Source organism: Dendropsophus ebraccatus, chromosome 7 (genome assembly GCF_027789765.1).
Source record: "Dendropsophus ebraccatus isolate aDenEbr1 chromosome 7, aDenEbr1.pat, whole genome shotgun sequence".
Lineage (NCBI taxonomy): Eukaryota > Metazoa > Chordata > Amphibia > Anura > Hylidae > Dendropsophus > Dendropsophus ebraccatus.
The window spans coordinates 129,549,094-129,571,615 of NC_091460.1; the positions used below are offsets into that span (position 1 = coordinate 129,549,094).

At 40.6% G+C, this 22,522-nt stretch overlaps 1 protein-coding gene across 1 annotated transcript in view; it reads right to left on the reverse strand.

The window, feature by feature from the left end:
- Positions 1-22,522, reverse strand: part of LOC138797032 (bifunctional heparan sulfate N-deacetylase/N-sulfotransferase 3-like) — a 172,215-nt gene that overhangs the window by 26,343 nt on the left and 123,350 nt on the right. The window contains exons 7-9 of the mRNA XM_069976806.1: positions 17,569-17,751; positions 12,458-12,554; positions 4,149-4,272 (exon numbers count right to left, since the gene is read on the reverse strand). Coding sequence (XP_069832907.1) covers positions 4,149-4,272; positions 12,458-12,554; positions 17,569-17,751 — 404 coding nt within the window. The remainder of the gene's footprint in view (positions 1-4,148; positions 4,273-12,457; positions 12,555-17,568; positions 17,752-22,522) is intronic.

Below are 22,522 nucleotides of genomic sequence, written 5' to 3' on the forward strand. Positions count from 1 at the left end.
CCTCTGAGATATGCTGGAATGTCCTATCCATAACTCAGAAGACTTGAATGAAATGCTGCTAAGACCTTGATGTCAGATACCACAGGGTATATACAGTATCTATCTATCTATCTATCTATCTATCTATCTATCTATCTATCTATCTATCTGTCCCTAATGATAAATAAGAGTCTGCTCCTAATATTATTTCTAATATTATTCCCATCTCATAAAATTACATTTCACAAAAAAATACCATCACTTTATGATAGTTAAACATCAGATCTCTTGGGCCTCCACTGTTTGTCAGAATGACGTGGGAATATTGCTCGTGTAATGCTGAAGGCTTGAATAGGGCTTTGCAGCAACTCTCTGCACAGTCAGGTTGTTGGTGGCTGCTAGACAGGGGGAAAATCGTGAAGGGAATACATCACTACAAAGCCGCAGCCCCTTTATTTTTAGAATAGGTGGGGGTCCCAGACAATCCTAAAACAATGGCTTATCCTAGTGATATGCCATCACTAGAGATGAAGGAAACAAATCTGGACAATCAAGATTCGCTGTGAATTGCGCTGTCAATTCTCTTTGGTCTGCAAAGCAAATTCCCTCTTATTCGAAAAAACAAAAACAAAATGGCGGCCTCACATACGGTCTGGAGCATCACTGGGTGGAAGAAAGGGATTACCCATAATCCCTAGCGCCCATCCAACTAGCTGCAGGCCCCTCTGTGATGTCAGCTCCTCGCCCTCTATATAAGGAGGTTCGGTAACAGAGGTGGTCAGTTGGCTGTGTGTGGAGGAGAGAGCAGGATGGCAGCAGGCAGTTAGAGCAGAGCAGGGAGAGACTAAGGGCCCTTTTACACGGAAAGATTATCTGACAGATTATCTGCCAAAGATTTGAAGCCAAAACCAGGAATGGATTTGAAAAGAGAAGAAATTTCAGGCTTTCCTTTTTGACCTGATCTGTGTTTATAGTCCATTCCTGGCTTTGGCTTCAAATCTTTGGCAGATAATCTGTCAGATAATCTTTCCATGTAAAAGGGCCCTAACAGAGCGATATAGGGATTGGCGGAAATTGGATGACTGGCTGACTTTTCCGATTTTTGACACTTCTACAACAACATGCTTTAATAAAGTTGCCCTTCTGTAATAGTCCCAGTATTGTAGCTACTATAGTTTTGGCTGTTTTAATAAAATTTGTTAAAATTCGATTTGCGAATCTTGTTGCGAAACGAGTTTGACCGAAAATTTGCGAAGCTCGCAAAACTAATTTCCGGCTGCTAGCTCTCACTTTATGAGATGAGAATACTCCTTTAAATAGGCTTTTAAATCTTTGCAGTTCTGTAATTTTACTTCGCATTCAAAAAGCTGACTGGAGAGAAGCAAGTTATTAGATGTCAACTAAGAAAAGCTGAGGTAATGATTAAAGTCCTGCTTGTAATTCAGCACAAGCCAGCAGTGTCTTGCACTCATTTTACTTCCCGTGGTTAGTGAAAGTTAAGTTTTATAGAGGTACAGAGTAATCAATGGTCAACAGAACTCAAATAAATTGACTTAATGGAATAAAGTTCAAACTTGTGAAAGTTGCTGAAAATGACCTATAAAAAAGCCATGTTAAATATGATTGATTTGTAAAGAGATCTATACGATTCGGGGCACAGACACAAAGGCCACTACTTGGCTGTTCACTTTTTAAATAATATCTCGGCGTTAGTTTGCTGAAGCACATCGCAACCAAGAGGGAGCCAGCCTTATATTTGGGTAGTTTATGATCTCTCACTCGCAGGGGAGGAAAGAGATAAATGCTTTTCTGCCACAGTGGAAAAGACTGTTCCAGCTTATTGTTCTTATAATAATGTAGCATACTGCCTGACTCCAGAGACCTTGTTTTCTAGGCTGTGGCATCATTAGTGTTTAGTCTCCCTTTGGTCTTCGACACACATACATACTCATACTCTCAACCTAAGGATATTCATATATCTATTCAAGTGCTCCATGGTGCATAACTAAATAGGGTTAAAAAAATAATTATTTATAAACTACATTAAATATGACTAAATATTTATATAAGTAGCAACTTACTCTTTTATTACTTAATGGTTATATTTAAAGGGGAACTCTAGCCATCCCATAAAATAAATAAAATGCACAAAAAGGATGTAGGTACACTCACCGATCCCCCATCGATAATTTGACACTTTCCTCATTTATCTATGCTGCTCCTTGCCCTGGATTAAAACTTTTACAAATGATCCCGGTTTTACATCATGGCACCTGTAAACTACATCTCCCAGCATGCATTGCATTTCAAAGCTAACTGTTAGGTAATCATTTTGTAGTATCTGCCCACTACTGGCTCAATCTGTTTCTGCTTTTCACAGTAAACATTGTATCTATCTATCTATCTATCTATCTATCTATCTATCTATCTATCTATCTATCTATTCCTATACCTATATAGATAGGAAACAGAGTGAGAGAGATTTGAAACAACTGTGTCTCCTTTCCCATATACTGCTCAGGAGGCTGTCACTGTTCTGTTGTTTCTCCGCCCCTTGGCCAGGTGCTCACTCATTCATGTGATGTCAGTGGTGGAAGGGATTACATAAGAGGTGTTACAGCTTGCCTGGCAACACAAAAGGGGAGGAGTGGAGACAGAGTTGACCAGGAAGTAAGGATTTTCTGCAACATCAGGGTGCTTGTCAGGATGTGCTGCAGACAAACCATTCAATTCATGTAATAGAAACCTGTTACAAACAAGCTTAGATTATGGATGGGGATTGAACAGTGTTAAATCTTTCTTAAGTGGAGTACCCCTTTAACTTTTTTATTTATAGATAACTTTTAGCCAACCTCCTAAAGTGAAGTGTTGGGACATACTGTACAAGTAAAGAAAAAAGCCTACACACTATGGGAGACATTTATGAAAGATACGCCCGAGGTGTACGCCAGCGAGAAGGTGCAGATTGTCCCCTTCTCCCTGGCGTACGCCTCCCGTAGGCCCCAATCGCCCAATGAGCGGGCTGGGGAAGCTTGGGGGGCGTGATAAGGTGGGGAGGAGGTGTGGCCTCCTCCCGCACCTTACTTATCATGATTTATGCCTGCTCGCAGGCGTAAATCATGATCCAAATCTACACCTGCTGGAAGTAGGTGTAGATTTAGTATGCTGGGCACAGATTCGGGCACCCATCCTTCCCGATTCACTAAGAGGCGTGCGCCTCTTAGTGAATCCTTCCGGGGAAAAGGGGGGGCCCCTAATATAAGACCGGTGTAGTTGTACGCTGGTCTTCATAAATCCCCCCCATATGTCTACTTGGTTCTTTATCTTGGGTTAACAGCCAGTGATATACAATAATTTTGCTGCCAAATTTTAGCAATGGTATAATATTGCTGGTGCTACTAGTGTATAATGCCCAGACCCGCAAACAGTGAGTTTCCTTGCTAGGTTTCCCTTTAATGCGCACTTTAGTACACATCGTACCAGCTTTGGGAAAAGAAAACATAAAACGCGGTAAGGCTACCCTTATTTATACACACCTGTATTAATCATTTTATCATAGGAAAAGACAAGGATTGATCGACTGCAATTTCTCGTTTTTGACAGAAAGATTGATGCGCCTTAACCAATACTAAATTGGTTGGGGTTCTGTTTCTAACATTTTAATGGCTACTAAGCCAATAATACCGCCACAGTTTTGTTTTTAATAAAACACTGACAGATTGTAGTCATTACCTAGTCTGAACTTTGCCCTCGCGTGATGTAGGTTCTTCTGTATCAGACAAATAGCTGGAAAGGTAATTATGGGGCCCTTTGTGATAGCATCATCATGTTTTGATTTTGGTAAAGTAAAAAAGACCAGTATGATACCTGAAAATCCAAATCTCCACTGGAATTTTTATACTCCAGGTTTTCATATAGTTTCATATAGTTCTGCATTGATTTGAGTAGACACCATGTAATTGCTTAATTGCTTGATGTCCTCTAAGGTGGCACTGCAGGTATATTGAACAGTTACTGTCAGGTTTCCCTAGAGATTACAGCTAATCATGGGGAGCCCAGTAGAGTATAGGTGGTGGTGGGGGGGGGGGGGGTTGGCTCATTTTCAAGAGAACCGGCTAAAAGAAGGAAACAGAAAAGAAAAAAAAATAGACATTTAGTTTAACACTTACCAATCCAAGCCTTTGTGGTAGTTATTTCCGTTGAAGAATTGCATCTCTTCAAAAGTTTTTGGGTTTGGTGAGTTGCTAAGTATTGCAGGATGCATAACCAAAAATAAATATAAAGCTGTAGTTCCTATAAAAAAAAACATAAACACACCAAATACTTTCAATAAATAATAATCAGTTAACTTTACATTCATGAGCTATGATGCATGAAAAATCTGTTTTAATTGAATCTCCCCCAAAAACAGGCTGTAATGACTTTAATATGGTCCATTAATAGAGATGAGTGAACCTGGAGCATGCTTGAGTCCATCCGAACCCGAACTTTCGGCATTTGATTAGCGGTGGCTGCTGAAGTTGGATAAAGCCCTAAGGCTATGTGGAAATCATGGATATAGTCATTGGCTGTATCCATGTTTTCCAGACAACCTTAGAGCTTTATCCAAGTTCAGCAGCCCCAGCTAATCAAATGCCGATCGTTCGGGTTCGGATCAACTCGAACCCGAACTCGGTTCGCTCATCTCTATCCATTAACCTTCCCATTAGGGGCTGGTCCCTTTTTTTTTATTTTTTTTTTATTTTCTCATAAACATGTGATAACATTGGATACGCCAGATTACAAAGTATAAAAAAATACAATGCAATAAGCATACGTTATACAGTAAGTATATGATACATAAAATATGAACTGTCGTACAGAGGATTATACCCTGGAATGTCTTGGCTGTTGAGGAAAAAGAGGGGGACAATAACATAGTTTTTTTTTTTTTACAATGGGTCTTGCATTTTTCATGGCAGAATCAGTGTTGCAGACTGTATTAGTCTTGCTTGTAAAAACATAGGGTGGCCCAATAGAAGGCATTTCCCATGCATTAAGTTATTTGTGGTATGCATTCGTAATACTGTACATGGGAACTTGTGTGTTCACAATTTTATGTGCATATGATTTCAAGTATTTTAATGTTTTTATTCCAAAATAACAGAAAAAGAACAAGCATGTCTCCACCCAGTGATTGGGTGAAAGCCAGTAAAAGCCTTTTGATAGCATGTTGTCATATTGTGTTGAACTGCTTTTATGTGAAATTGGGATCCTTAAAGAAGAAGTCCGGCCTCTTGTTTTTTTTTTTATTTAATGGCAGGAGCAAGGGGGAAAGCAATAAACAGTTCTAACTCACCTCTCCTTGTGCCTTTTCAACACCGGATCGGCGATCTAGGACCTCCACCAGGCTCTGGGATCTCCGAACTGCCGACATCACAACTCTGCAGATGGACTGGCTACTCAGCTAGTCAGTGACTGGGGCGGGACGCTGCTCCTGTCACTGATTGCTGAGTGGCCAGTCCATTAGCCGGGATGGCCATTTTCCCCCGATTCGTGACATCAGATGGTGCATCATGGGCACAAGGAGAGGTAAACAATGCTTCATTGTTACTCTCTCCCCTGACCCTGCCACCTGTGCAAAGTCAGCTGAGGCCAGACTTCTCCTTTAACTAATAGAAAAGATAAAGCTGGACACATCTGTAACACTACTGAGATAGGCAATATTCCCACAATGTCTTTTTTAGGTAAAAAAAAAGGGCACTTTTTGATCATGACAGTCATGTCATCATAAAAAAATGTCTGTTTTTACCTATTTTTATTTTTTATTCTGGATTATGTATGGATACAACCAAATGAATTTATGAGGCATCCTGTCTATATAGACAAATGCTAATAATATACGTTATAAGTTATATATTTTGAACTGAACAGTTTCAAACTCATTTCTTATTTGTGGTACATCTAGGTATAATATAGTTATAGTTTTTTTTTTGTCTAGTTTCATGCAAAGATACACACAAGAATTGTAATACTGGCACTAGATTCTAAATGATTAAAAATACATTTATTTCACATTTTTTAGGTTGGCAGATAAAACTGGTGCATTAATTTCCCTCAGGATTTCCCCTGAAATCAAGCCCAGTTGTTGTCATCCCAGCGCCTAGGTACCATTTTTCTGAAAATCTCAGTAATAATCTGCTCATATTCTGTTTAATACTTATTTTTTTCCCAGAGTATATCAAAGCCATGTGTAATTAAACAAAGTGTCAGTCGGTAAGAAGAATATTAATATTACTATCAGGATACAATTACAGTCCCTATCAGTAAATTGTTAAAAAGTTTAATTATCACATTTTTCCATATTTCTTTATTGAAGATTTAGAAGTTCTTTGAAAAGTTAGAGAAAAGGTTAGTCACTAGAGATGAGCAAACAGGGTTCGGGTTCGAGTCGATCCGAACCCGAACGTTCGGTATTTGATTAGCTGGGGCTGCTGAAGTTGGACACAGCTCTAAGGTTGTCTGGAAAACATGGATACAGCCAATGACTATATCCATGTTTTCCACATAGCCTTAGGGCTTTATCCAACTTCAGCAGCCACTGCTAATCAAATGCCGAAAGTTCGGGTTTGGATCGACTCGAGCATGCTCGAGGTTCGCTCATCTCTATTAGTCACATTTCCGTAACTGGCTCTTTCACTTTTCTACTATGAATGCTTATTAAAGTGACAGTTTCAGAGATAGGGATGAGATAAGAATGTTACCTGTCAGTACCTGGCTGGCAATTGAATACTGACCATATGAGATTCCTATATCATGCTTGTTGAGGTCCCACCAGTTGGACCTCACCAATCAGTTATTCCCTATCCTGTAAATGCCCCTTTAAATTTTCTATCTATACTTTGTTTACAGGCTATATCAACATATACTACTCCTGGAAAATTGTGTAATTACAGTACCACATTTTAGAGGCAAAGTGACAAATTCATACTACAGGTCCCTATACACTTTATACTGCTGTTGGCTGAACCCGCCATTTGTGTATGGGGCTCTCATGAGACTCCACCAAACAGATGATAGGGGCTGAGTGTAGTGGAAATTCACTGCCTGACTCCTTTGTTCTCAGAGAGATAAGCTGAAGCCACACTTACCACCCCCCATTCCCAAGAGAAATGCTTGGCCTGTGCCGTGTATGAGGAGGATGAGGGGAGAGATAACTGTTGGCCAAATTATCGTATAGCTGACAGTTATTAAAGGTGTGTGACCACCTTCAAGGCCCTATTGCACAGACTGATTATCGGCCGTATTCGGCCTATATTGGCCGTTACGTCTGATAATCGTTCCGTGTAAAAGAAGGTAACGATCAGCCAACATGAATGATGTCGGCTGACCGTTGCAGTCGTTTGCCTTTCAACATGTTGAAAGACAAACGACTCAAATAGCAGCAATCTGCTGCCGTCGCCCCGTGGAATAGGAGAATGCCGCTATTCTCTATGGACTGCCCCGACGATCTAGTGATCCTTGGTTGCAGGAATAAGGAGGAAGGAGGCCACTAACTGTAAGAAATACTTAAAGAGTCACTGTCGAGAATTTTTTTGCAGAAATCAATAGTACAGGCGATTGTAAGAAACTTTGTAATTGGATTTATTAGCCGAAAAAAAAAAAATTATCATGAAAAAGCAGTTTGAAGCTCTCCCGCTGTCTTCATTGTTCTCCTATGGAGAGAGGGAAATGAGACACCAAAACAGGACAACAAAGAGTTAATTAAAAACTACATTACCCAGCTCCCTCCTCTGATGTCACCTATCTGACCTTTGAATAGCACTCTGAATAGCTCCCCCACTGTCCAATCGTTTGTTCTCCGGTCTCTGCTGCCGACATTTCTCCTCTGTCTCTTCTCCCCCCTCCCCTCTCCATAGCTCACACAGGATACGTCTGATTGAGATTTCCTGATTCTGAGCAGTGGATGACAGAAAGGCGAGGAGGGGGGGGGGAGTCTAAGAAAAGGCTTTCTAAATGCAGATAATGTCATATTTGCCTAATAAACCCAATCAATTTCTTGATTTCTGCAAAAAAAAATTCACGACAGTGACTTTTTAAAGGGGTATTCCAGGAAAAATGAACTTTGTCTCCTGTGGACCTTGCATAGCATCATATGTAATATTCCAGGATATAGTGGGAAATTTTTTCCTACTATCACTGTAAGGCTATGTTCACACACTGTAATGAATTTGGAAAACTATGGCCATAGCGGCCATTGAGAACAACGGCCGTAGGCTTCTGAATTCATTGGGTTTTATTGTTTTTAATAGAACAATGGTGGTTGTGCACACAGTACATTAACTACGGCAGTTGTTTGCTGCGGCTGTTTAAGATAAGGAACATATCTATTTTCTAGGGCAACAGTTTGTGAACAACGGCCATAAAAAATAGTGATCACACAGTGTGTGGCTGTTTTGCTGGCCGTAGTGTCAATGAAAGTCATTGGTTAAAGTCAATGGTTATTTCATTCTCATTCACACCCGTATGGCGAGCAGACTTCTATGGGTGGAAAATAATGTTCCTATGTCCAATAATTAATTATCGGCCGGAGCAACACGACACTGGCTGTGTCAAACAACGGCCGTTGTATAGCGTTGTGTGAACATAACCTTAGGGTAAAATTTTTATCTGGATTTATCCAATCTTGCAGCAGATTGTAGTCTTAAAAGTTACCTGCGAGAGAGATTTACAGTTGAGAGTTCGCTTATAGCCGAGGTTCCCAAAACACGACCTACAGAGTAGGAGGAAAGGAAAGAATTGCAAGAACTGTCGCTTGTGGCTGCCTTATCTGTCCTGTTGATCCTCCTGTCCAGGTCACTTGCAGAAACAAAGGCTCCTGGACATGACCATAGATTCTTCACTGATAAGAATGACTGTCTGATAAAGGATCTTTTCTCATGGGGAATTAAAGCAGTTAAAAGTTTTCAAAGTGAACGAAATTTAAAGAAAGTAGAAACAAAAAACAGCAATGGAGACCCCCCGTAAAGCACGTAGAAAGAAGTCTGCCCTGTGCTCAACCTAGGAAATATTTCAGGTTGATTTGTGACTAGTTGTCATCTGGACCAGGCTAGAGGCCTTTCCTCACAAGAATACTATTGTAGAATTGCTTCTGTATTCTGTAATTTCACTTCTGGTCTTCTGGAAGCATAGAACAAGAATATTATGAGAATGCTTACAGTTTGAACTGAGCGGACCCAAAAACGGACCCATCGCAGAAGGCCATGTTCGGGTCTTGGTTCCCCCCCTTCCTTGCTGGGGTAGGGGTGGGGGGTTCATATTTACCATCCAATGTCTTCTTCCTTCACCAGACCTGAAAAACTAAGTTTGCTGAGTGCTGGGTTTGCTCTCCTGAAGTGTCCACTGAGCCAATCAACTGCTGACGTGTCTAAGTCATCTGATTGGCTAAGTGAACAGTGCAGGAGCCAGAGAGCCGGTAAAATGGCTAATATCAACCACCACATTGTTACCCCAGTACCCACTGCCACAGGGGTACTGGGAAGAGCCGGGTACCAGTAGACCTGGTGTGTCAACAAATGTCACTCTTTGACTGGGCAGTAGCAGCCTGGTATTATTCGGCTGGGGAGGGCCTGACTGTTTATGGAAAGAGGGGGAACTCCATACCTTTTTTTTTTTTAAATAAAATAATTTATTTTAAAAAGAAAGTGTGTAGAGTTCCCCCTTTATTCTCAAGACCAGCCCAGCCAGTCCTCAGGATACTGATATCTGAAAAACAAAGAAAGACACACACGCACACACCCCCACACAAAAAGGCAGGGGCAGAACACCCCTCCGTTTGACAGATCTTCTGCTTCTTACAGTATGCAGCATCTGTACAGGTAGCTGTTTACAGGGGGCATGTTCTGACCAATATGCAGGAGTGGACACAATGAGCACAGTGAGCTCAGCATATTGGGTAGTGAACAGTATGGCCCTCAGGGGGTTAAGTAAGGATGCATCACCTGTGCTGAGCTCACTGCACCTGCCCCAGCAAGAAAGGGGTAAGGTAATTTAACCCCTTCCTTGCTGGGATAGGCGCAGTGAGCTCAGAATAGCATATTGGGCACAGTCTGGCCCCCAGGGGGTATTTGGGGGTCCACACTATGCTCTCTATAAGGGTAAGGTTAAATCTACCCTGCCGATGTCCGACATTTTCTATCTTCATCTACAATCATCATCTACTTCATCTACAATCAGCCAATGGCTTAGGCTTTGAGGCTATGTTCCCACACTATATAAAAAATGGTCATTCCGTATGAACGACTGTTGTTTAACACTACCTACGGCTGAAATTAATGAACATGATCATTGATTTTAGCAGTTGGTAGAGTTAAACAATGGCCGTTGTTTATACATGGTGGGAACATAGCCCAAGGGCCCTATTACACAGAGCAATAATCAGCCCGATTCGGCTGATGATCGCTCAGTGTAACAGAGACAATGATCATTGCTTAAGGCCCAGACTTAAATCATTGGCCACCGACCATGCATCGCTACGTTCAATAGAGATGCATGGCCAGTGACTGATGATTCTTAAAACAGTAGACATTACCTATTCACACTCCAGGGCTCCACCTTCGGTCTGCTCCTTCCCGAGTCCCGCTCGCTGCAGCTTCAGAGCGACCTAGCCAATCACTTGCCGGGACTGACGCGGCCATTGATTGGCTGAGCGGCCTGTGGGCTCAGAAAGGCCGCTTTAAAGCTGTAGCGGGCGGGACTCAGGAAGAAGCATAACGCAGGAGGAGCCCTGGAGCGTGGATAGGTAATGTATACTGTTTAAGCAAGGGCTGCAAGGACATCGGTAATGATGTCCATGTAGCCTTTGCTAAACGATTATCGGTCCAAGCAAAAGGCCCAGTAAATTAATGGCGATCTATCAGATTGGCGTTCGTCTACAGTATTCATCATGCCCCGTCAGCCTGTTTAATAGGGCTCTTACACTGCCCCTCTTTGTCCTCCTATTAAACTGAATTAAAAGAGATGAACATGGTACTGTAACATCTATAAGGCTCAAGTAAATGATAAAAAGCACCACAAAAAATCTTAGTGATAAAGAAACATTTATGATAATGAAGTATTGTGTGTTACGTACAAGTTTTGATAAGTATTAATGGCTCATGGATACGTTTAATTGGCATTAAATGTCTATCACCCTGAAATTTACAAAACACCTCTTAATTTTCCATTAAATTACATTAGGAACGTAGTGAACCTTTAAATCCGGGGCATCTGGTTTTAATCAGCTTGTAACATGTTTGTCATTTCTAATGAACTCAAATTAGTTATTTTGCAATGCACTAGTATCTAAGGCAATGATAGGGAACCTTCAGCACTCTAGATCTTACAAAGCTACAATTCCCAGCTGTGGCTGCCCAGGCATGATGGGAATTGTAGTTTTCAAACAGCTGAAGGGCAAAGGGTTCCCAGCCGTAATCTAAGTGTTTGGCTATATTTATACTAAGCAAAAAAAAAAAAAAAAAAAAAGGGTTTTTTTTTTTTTAAGTCTATGGAATAATGGATGTAATTTGCACACAGTGTATTGAATGATGAATGTCTTTTAAAACAGACTTTAAAAAATTATCATGACAATGGTTTTCAGATATCTTTTGCAAACAACGATCACTATTTTTTAGTTCACACACAGTTTTTCTTTTTTCACTGTCCTTTCACCGTCCTTACTATTAAATTGAATGGCTTTTAAATTAAAGACACACCCAAAGGCCAATTAGTCCACCTGACCTAGAATGATCCTTTCAAATCAACTGGTTCCAGATAGAGATTTGTAATTTACTTCTATTAAAAAAAATCTTCCAGTAAAGTCTTCCAGTACTTATCAGTTGCTGTATGTCCTGCAGGAAGTGGTGTATTCTCTCCAGTCTGACACATTGCACTCTGCTGCCACCTCTGTCCATGTCAGAAACTGTCCAAAGCAATAGCAAATCTCCATAGAAAACCTCTCCTGCTCTCCATACTGGAAAGAATACACCACTTCCTGCAGGACATACAGCACTGGACTGTACAGTACTGGAAGACTTTATATATTTTTTAAAGGGATTATCCAGTGCTACCAAAACATGGTCACTCTTGTCTCCAGTTCAAGTGTGGTTTGCAATTAAGCTCCATTTACTTTAATGGAACTGAGTTTCAAACCCTACCCAATCTGGAGACAAGAATGGTGCAAAAGTGGCCATGTTTTGGTAGCACTAGATAACCACTAGATAACTAGATAACTTTCTGGCACCAGTTGATTTGAAAGAATTTTAATTTTTTTTTTGTGAACTACCCCTTTAAGATCTAAAAAAAGGAAAACCCTTCAAATATCCTGGAATAATGTCCAGTAACATAACACTTCAATGCCACCTGGAGAAACTATATATACCTCTGTAAACACCACTTTCAGGGTGGAAAACAATATGTGATATTTATTTTATCTATATTTTATATCAATATAAATTCTCACCAGTTTTCTGAGGTCCCACAACGAGAAATTTTGGCAGTCGATCACAGGTTTTTTCCTTTGACCAAATGTCTCGATGGCGTTTGTCATCACAGGGATTCTGTAAAGTACATGGGAGGAATATAATCTTGTTTGTATAAATGTAAGTAAATTTTCTTTTTTTTTGCAGTGCTTTTTAAATAACAAATCATAATAGAAAGCAAACAAAATAAACAAGAACAAAAAAATAGGAAGAAAGAAGGAAGAGAAGTAGAATAGAAGGAAAGAAGGAAAAGACGATGAAAGAAAGAACAAGAAGACAAACCATGCTAAGGCAAAACTGAAAAATACAGGTTTATCTAGAAATTAAAGGGAATAACAAGATAAACCTGCAGTGAAACTCTGTAAGGCCATGTTCAAACTGCAAGAATGTGCCGTTCTACACTGGGAAAAGGTGCCTGTCATGCTCATTTTTTGCAACTGTCAATATCAACAGACGGGCGCCTCTTCGCGGTAACATAGTCTATGTGTCAGGACAGGGAGGTAAGGATAAAACATGACAGTAAGCCCTAAGCCTGAACCTGCACACTGTCCCTACCTACTTGCCTCAAACAGCTCTAGGCAGCCGCGGACAACCACAAAGGCGGTCCCTGCTCTTGTATAAATGTAACACAGAACGAGATAGACAAACAAACACAAAAGGAGAGTCAACAAGCCAAAGTCCAAACCAAATGGGCAGCGCAGTACAAAATCAGAAAACAATCGGGTAGTCAAAGGTCAGTCGTGAGGTCAGGTAACAGGTCGAGCAAGCAGAGGAATTAGCAATGGGGATTGTAGGAATAGACAGGGGGAGCTGGTATCAGGGTATGAACCTTAATAGCCAGCAGAAAAGGACTGGCTCAGCTTTCTTTCATGAGGACCAAGAGCCCGGTCCGGATCCCGATTGGACCGGCGCTCTGATCCTCAAGCTTCCGGACAGGCAGAGGAATATGTCAATCAAAAGACTTGCTCAGCTGCAGCAGTCAAGTATAGCAGAGCTTAGTGTAACTTCTGTATTGCAGGAATCTGAGAAGCAAGTGAGTGTGTCACACAAGAGTAAAAACAGGCACAGTTCACACCAGGCTACTGCACATTCCTGACACGATGCACGTAAGTAGTAGTGAAATCTATATATAAAAAAACTGTAATTATTATTATTTTTTTTAACTTTAAGGTTCTCATTTGACATTATGTACGTTATGTAACAGGTTCATGTTTGAAACTTAATACATGTTGCTTTATCATAGCTTGATAAGATAAAAGAGTCTTTAATTAACATCAATATTCGTGCATAGATTGAAATTGACACTGAATATGTAAATAAATTCTTCTAAGGCTGGGTTCACACTGTGTTTTGGCAGTCCCTTTTAGGTATGTTTTTAAAATGTTACATTTGTGTGTACGTAAAGAGAAAACAAAAAATTATCCACTCCGATCCTTTTTTGAAATAAGGGAAGTCAATAGAAAAACAGACCCAAATGGGTGCGCACAATTACATTCATTTTTGCATCAATTTTTTCCCCCCACATCCCCGCATAAAATGGATTCATTAAACGGACAGTGTGAACCCAGTATTATACTTCACATACATTTTGGTGGAAATTACAGAAGTATTTTATCTTGCTAAAAAGGGGCAACCAAAGGTCAAACAGACTAGTCTGTGAAACGTGACAGCATACTTGAAAAAAACTAAAACTTTTACATTCAACATGAGTAAAAGCAAAAAATGTGCAGCCAAAAATACAAAATGAGAAGTGTCAGCATTCTAGGATGCTGTACATAGAATGAAAAGGTCCATAACATGAAACAATAAAAACATGTTCAATAAACATGAGCTTCATAAATGTACGGTTATTGTAGCTTGAAAGCTTTTTGAAAGAAATGGGCTTTCAGGTTCCTTTTTTGTGTTTTGACATAAAAACCATTTAAAAGAAACCTGTCAGATGCTTTATGCTGTCCACAACAGCATGAAACACGGACGGGGTCCCTCATTACATATGCTACCGTGTTTCAGCATAAAGTTTCACTGTTGTTTTAACTTTCAAACTCCAAATATACAGTAGATGTTATATAAAGTATAATTGCAACTTAAATTCATTTTTTTTTACCATGGAAAACACGAAACTTCCTGTCTTCCAAGCGTCTAAACACAGGAAGTCCAGTGTTGCCCAAGTCATCTGAGCGCTCACAGAGAGAAGGCAGTCATGTGATTGATGGACACAATGGGGGAGATTTATCAAAGGGTGTAAAATTTAGACTGGTGCAAACTACCCACAGCAACCAATCACAGCTCAGCTTTAGGCATTGCTGAAAGGAAAGCTGAGCTGTGATTGGTTGATGTGGGCAGTTTGCACCAGTCTAAATTTTACATTCTTTGATAAATCTCCCCCATTGAGCTGTGGACTCTCTGTTTTGGCCGGAAATTAATGTGTTTAGTCTCTTTTTTCAAACAGCACAAGACTAAAAAGCTTCCAGACACTGGACCTGGAGTTCTGGTAAGTATAGCTTTGTTTTACAGCATAATACACAATAATAATAATTAAAGTATATTGCAAACTTGCTTTATTTCACATAAACTGTTTATTTAGATTTTGCAAGTTATAATGACAGTGACACTTTAAAGACTAGCTTAGATTAAAAAGTCAAGGAGGTCAGTCTCTGCAACCTACTCAGTGGCCCATTGGGATTCATAGATAGACATTTGATACCTGTCAATCAAGTCCAGGAGGGCAATGAATTTCCTAGCCTTCTTGAATTCTGTAATGGGAAGATTATGTGGACCTGTTGTGCTATCAAGCCAGTTTGGGTCTGAGCCCCACCACGGAGGGTAGCCTAAGTGCCCTTTAGGTCTTCATTTTTTATTCTGCTCCAGGATGCAGACTTCTGAGGTTAAGGGACACCAGGTCACTTCAGAAGTATGGTCCCGATGCAGCTAACGATCAGTCTCACTTCAGTGCATGCACTGGACTCAAAAAAGATAATCCTGCCCAGGGACATTGTTTGAGAGAAGGAGGACATGGGAGACCTGAGAGGTGCCACAGGCTTAGGAAACAGATACTCTAGGCCCCACCTCATTGATAGAGATGATCGAACAGCCAAAAATCTTAGGTTCTATAGAACTCTAACCTTGTCAAACCTTCTGCATTTGATTCCCGATGCCTTCCCGGTCCGTGGGGAAGGAGGAGACAGCCTGGGTACCGCCTGGAATTCCGGGATATAGCCTTAGTAATAGGCTGAATCCCAGAATTCCAGGCGTTAACCAGGCTGTCTCCTCCTTTGGTTCGACAAGGTTCAAGTTCTATAGAACCTTATCGCACTGCTCCGGTCTCTTGTCCCTGGCAACTTTCTGGTCTGTGATGCTGCTTGAGAGATGACTTTTCAAGCTAGTCATTCAGCAGCAGAGACGGGACCCCGCTACAACCATGTCACAGACCAGGAAGTGTCTGGGGACCGTTGCAGCATGCGGGAACCATCAATGGAACCTGGGAGGTAATTGAACGTTGTTGCTTTTATCCACACCCTCCCCCGGTCATAGTGAAGAAAGCCCTCCTGTCTGGACTACCCCTTTAATGGCAGCATAGCCCTATAGACATGAAATACATGCATCATAGCACTACTTCTTTGGACCTTTGGACATGTGAAGCCTTTCAAAGCAGCGGCCGACTTGCAAGATGGCGATTGCTACGCAGCAACTTTCAACACAGTCTCCCTCTCTGCCACGGCAAGCAGATCAGCTGGTCGGAAACCCTCTCCGCTACCTCCAACAGCTCGGGTACAAGGTATGGGTCTTCCAGATTCGGGCTCTTAACTCCTCCTGCCTCCCCCTTCGATTTGTCTTGGGGTGCAGGGGAAAAAGGACAATAAGCAGTATAAACATGAGCATGTATTGTTTTCAATCAAACTGGGCCACTAGTGTATACTGGATGATGTGACTAGTGAACGGACTTTACTTATTAGTCACACTGTATTTGCTGAGGTCCATGAGTTCTACACTTCTGCCAGCCATGGACTACACGTTTGCATTTAGGTGTTAAATATTTAAAAAATTATATATTCAATGCCTATATAAATCATCCAGGTATTAAATATAATAATATTTTCACTTATTCTTAAAGTGTCAGTGTTCTTTAATTTTTTTTAATTTTTTTTGCAGAAATCAATAGTACAGGCGATTTTCAGAAACACTGTAATTGGGTTTATTAGGTTTATTTATCATGAAAAAACTGTTTGAAGCTCTCCCCCCCTGTCTTCATTGTTCTCTATGGAGAGGGGAGGGGTTGAGGGAGATGAGGCACCAAAACAGGACAACAAAAAAATTAATTTACAGCTACATCACCGGGCTATCTCCTCTGAAGTCAGCACTGACCTCTCTGACCTCTGAATATGGCTTTCACACAGGTCCGGCTGTGTAATGCTTTGTTCTCTGCTCTCTGCTGGTGACTAATCTCCCCCTCCCCTCTCCATAGGTTACACAGGGCCCGACTGATGTAAAAGAGTCAAAATTTCCTGATAATGAGCAGTGAATGAGAGAGAGGAAGGGGACCTGGGGAAAGTCTTTTTGAATGCAGATAATGGCATATTTGCCTAATAAACCCAATTACAAAGTTTCTTAAAATCGCCTGTACCAAATTAAAGGTTTAATTTAATGGGTTTAAAGGGGTTTTCCACCCCCCCACCCCCCCAAAAAAAAAGACTGAAAAGATGTGAATAGCCCATCAGTCTATTTTATCCACTTTATCCCCTTTAATATTAGTATTGTACATTGTTGTTAATTTATATGCAGCATTCTAATTTTGCCATAGTACTGTCTAAGGTGCCATGCTACCGCATCGAAAAACAATTTGGCCGCATTCCACTTTTTTAGTAGCTGAATGAACAAAAATCACATTGAAGCATTTCAGTATTCCCAGCGGGGTGTAGGAGGCTTCATCTTATTGTTATGTGAGCTGTATGAGGATAAATTGGAAAACATTCTGTATAAAATGCTATTTGTAGAGAAATACAGCAGAGCATAATTGGAGGAAAATCTTGGCTTATATGTATTTTCCATTCAGACAGTACACACAACCTACTTGATTTAATGGGCACACACTTACCTGCCAGACAGGATCTCTCTGCTCAGGGAAGAGCTGAAAGTATTTGTGAGCCAGCTGAACTGGAGGAAGAGTTTGCAACTTTAAATGAGTCCAGGTTTGTACAAATTTGGCGAGATTAACAAAAGTATATAAGCCGAGTCTGTCGTTGCCGTAGTTGGACAAGTGGGTCATGAAGATGCTAATCTGCAATAAAAAAAATTAGAAAGAAAAAAAAAATCTTGCTGTTAACTGTTAGACCACTAGGGGACAGTAATGCTGTACATTTTTCATCTTGTAAATCTCAATTCAATTCTATTTTTACATATCTTTTATTGGGCCACATATCTTTAGAACAGCTTCAATTACCTATAAGTGTAACGACTGTGAAACGTATCGGGCTGTTACAAACCTTCTAATGTTTATTACAGTACCAGTTAACATCTTTTTTTTTTTTATCTTTTTACCACAAGTGAAACATAGAATATACCTTTTTTGCTTACTTATTGAACATTCTTAAAAAAAAAAACTGACAAAGATTAGTGCACACCTAGCGTGCTAAATAAGAAAGCGTCTATTGAAATAGGGCTAATAGTTTAAAAACATTTAAAGGGGTTGTCCAGCGAAAATCTTTTTCTTTCTAATCAACTGGTGTCAGAAAGTTATATAGGGTTGTAATTTACTTCTATTTAAAAATCTAAAATCTTCCCATACTTATTAGCTGCTGTATGTCATGCAGGAAAAGCTGTTTTATTTTCAGTCTGACACAGTGCTCTCTGCTGTAATCTCTGGCCGAGACAGGAACTGTCCAGAGAAGGAGAGGTTTTCTATACGGATCTGTCTCGGCCAGAGGTGTCAGCAGAGAGAACAGTGTCAGAGTGAAAATAAAACTTTTCCTGCAGGACGTATAGCAGCTAATAAGTATTGAAAGATTTTAGATTTTTTAATTGAAGTAAATTACAAATCTATATAACTTTCTGATATTAGTTTTAAAAGACAAAGATTTTCGCTGGACAATCCCTTTAAAACATGCAACATGCAAAACTGCTGACCGCCTTTTTGTATTTGTTTAGATGGAAATACTTGGTTGCAGAGGTTTTTAAAGTGTACCTGTCGTTTGTAAAAACTTTTGACATGTTATAGAGACATATCAAAAGTAGAGAGAGTAGGGAGAGTGTTAGGGCTGCGGCGGTGTTCCATTCTCTGGGCTGACACTGCACCAGCTCTCGCTGTGCCTCTCTTTAAACAGACGCCGGCGCACATGTGCCCAGGCCCAACGCCAATTCCTCTTCGACCCTCTGGGGTGCATTTCCACTCCACAGTCCTGCTTTCCGTCTTCCCGGCCGGGGCGCATCCCCGCCTCCTATGGGGCGCGTGCATCGGCTGTCACAGATTTAAAGGGACAGAATGTCCCTAATTGGCTAATGAGCACTAACACCTCCCTTTAAATTCCCGCCCTGACTCTAGTGTTGGAGACTCTTCATGCTTACTAGTGTGCAGTCTTAGCTTCTGCCTCTGGTTCCTACTAGAGATGAGCGAACCGGGTTCGGGTTCGAGTCGATCCGAACCCGAACGTTCGGTATTTGATTAGCTGGGGCTGCTGAACTTGGATAAAGCTCTAAGGTTGTCTGGAAAACATGGATACAGCCAATGACTATATCCATGATTTCCACATAGCCTTAGGGCTTTATCCAACTTCAGCAGCCACCGCTAATCAAATGCTGAAAGTTCAGGTTCGGATGGACTCAAGCATGTTCGAGGTTCGCTCATCTCTAGTTCCTATCCATGACTGTTGTCTTGGGTCCAGCCGTGAGTCCTGCTGATTCCCTGCCTGCCCTTGTGTCTCCAGCTGCAACTTGCCCGCCACTGCTAGCAAGCCAAGCTGGGGTAGCAACCTGGGGGTCACCTGCCGCAGCAGTTTCATCACACCGTGTGGCGGGCACTGGTGATCATCGGCCCCTAAGGCTCAGCTCCCTGGTGCAGCTTACGTCAGTGCGTGTAATAGCGCCGGCAGCAAGCGGGGAACGAGGAGCAAGCGAGCGATGACCTGATAGGAAGCCACACTATGAGCTACAATTTGGTGATCTGGTAATCCAATATGCTTCTACTTCACATTATAGCAATTACAGTTGACCTTGGAGGACAGTTCACATAATCTATAGAGGGCAAGGAGAGCACACAAGAGATAGTGTACAGTACTGTACACTGTGCGCACCACGACTAATTTTCTGCAAGGAGTCCAGCCTTTCCCAAGTGAAACATATAAGACACTGCCTGTGCTTATAAAGACTCCATAACTTTGGAGAGGTCAGCAGTGCAGCACTTTAAAAGCTTTGGACAGACGAAATAATATTCTGGCTTTTTTTCAACTTGATAGACTTATAAGAGCTCCCTACAGAGAAGAAAATAAGATTTAGGAGCAGATCTTTATCACCCGAACTGTAACCCTGTGCAGCAGATATTATTGATCTGCCATTGTTTACAAACCATAGAGAGACCGGCAAGAAATATGTACTTGCTGTTTCTTTGCTAAGTAAATAAGCTATGCAATAAAAACAAGTCAGAATTAAACCACCATAGGGAGAAATGCACAAATTTACTTGTATACAGAGTCATGGAGCTCCGCAAACAAGGGAACCCTATGGTGGCACAAAGAAACCCCTTTTCTATGGCTTAATGCTTTTATCAAGCTTATTGGAACCTGAATCATTATAATGCTGCCCTGTTATCTAACAGACTGAGATGAATGGGATAAAAGTACATTACATAATTATATTACTTTTGTATAACAGGTACCAGTTTGCTACTTTACCCACATTATTCTTATTATTTAATTCTTATTCTTATTCTTATTCTTATTATTGTTGTTGTTGTTGTTATTATTATTATATTATTATTATTATTATTATTATTATTATTATTATTATTATTAGTAGTAGTAGTAGCAGTATTAATAATAATAATAATAATAATAATAATAATAATAATAATAATAATAATAGTTATCATTCTTAATGTTATTCTTATTCTTATTGTTATTTATTATTATTATTATTATTATTATTATTATTATTATTATTATTATTCCTCATTCTATCTTTTTATATACGAGCATCATGTATGGCCACCAGACATAGACTGACATCCTTCCTAGTCCAGCTTGTTATAGAATTCTGGGACTGGGAAAATGTCATTTCTATTATTTCAACTGTACTCTACTTTATCAGTAAGACCTGTACAGACTAAAAAGCAGAGGAGGAACAGAGATCCTTAATAAGAAAGGCCTAGGTAGGCAATATAAAACAGTATAAAAATATATATATATTATGGGGGACATTTCCTATTGTTGTACCCCTGACGTAAAAGAGGGAGTAGGTGTAGTTTCGCTCCTTCGCCCTCCCCAATGGGGGTGCAGGAGGGGTGTGGAAAGATGGGGAGGAGGCGTGGCCTAAATCACAATACTAATCTACAACGGCTAAAAAAAAAGCAGGTGTAGATTTGTTGCGCAGAGCACATAGCCTCTTAGTAAATCTGGGAAAGGGGGACGGTGCCTAATTTAAGAGTGGTGTTCTCATACGCCAGTCTTCATAAATGTCCCCCCAATATGTTTATATCATCTGATTTCCTTCAATTGAGGTAAATAGGCTGTTTGATATTTTCTTCTCAGCACTTACCTTACTTACTACACCAAAAACTCTACAGCTTTCTGCTTCAGTGGCACATGAGCTTTGATGTCACTACCACCTTCTGTTCCAGTGACATGTATATGTTCCTGTCATGTACTGTATGTATTTTTCATGTTTCGCATACCAGGTTAGCCCGTAAACTAGGTATACGTGACCTCTTTTAAGCAGGAGGAGTCAATGAAGTCACAGGTCACTTAGGCACATTTTACAGCATTGATTAAAATACTAATTACCTGTGAACAGTGGGTTGGAAATAATTATTAAAAAAAAGTTAATCAGATGACCTCTTTACCTATAGGCCAGTCAGGGGCAGATCAGTGCACTTGGGGCGGGACTACCGGCAAGATACCGAAACGCCTTATTAGCAAAAAGAATAAACTTCAAATAGCACGAAAATGGGTCCAAGGTCGAAGGTAAGAAACTTCCCTTCATCCGCAGTGCCCCATGCGCAGTTGGCACATATCAGCAGGTTAGATGCTTTCTTTAAAGTCTGTCCGTTTCCTAATTCCTATAATAACATTCTGTTAGATATGGCCATACATGAGATAGCTGTCATCCCATAGCTTTCACTAAGTCCTGCATCAAGGCTTCACTTCCTGAATAAAATGGTGATGTCACTTCCTGGATAAAATAGTGATGTCACTTCCTGGATAAAATTATGTCATGACATGACTCCCAGAGCTGTGCGGGCTGTGGCTGCTGGAGAGGATGATGGCAGAGGGATGCTCAGTGACCCTCCAGTGCCCTGTGTCCCTCAGTGTCCCCCTGCCGTCATCCTCTCCAGCAGCCACAGCCCACACAGCTCTAAGAATACTGTTGTGACATCACCATTTTATCCAGGAAGTGACATCACCACTTTATTCAGGAAGTGAAGCCTTCATGTGTTAGTAAATGCAGGGAAAAAGCACTTTATGTGCATTTCCCATAATAAGTGTATATTGGTGATTTGTATAACTTATGGGGGGCAATACAATACTTTAATTAAAAAAATTCCTTGACTTCTCCTTTAAAGCTTTGATCAGTCAGACCAGGCCTCATGAATGATTGCTTGATTGTTTGTGCCATCCTTTCTGCAGCCAGCTACCAGCACAACATCCTCTATTGTATTTGCTAAGAGAGACAGGCCAAGAGTGGTGATTGGTCCTTTATAAAATGTACATGAGGAACTGCACTGTATCTGGTTATTATTTATTTTGTATACAGAATTTTTCATAGATTTCTGTGCTGCAAGTTATCTTTTACTAACTGTAGGGCTCGACCTTCCATTTCTCTCACCCCCCTTCCATATACTT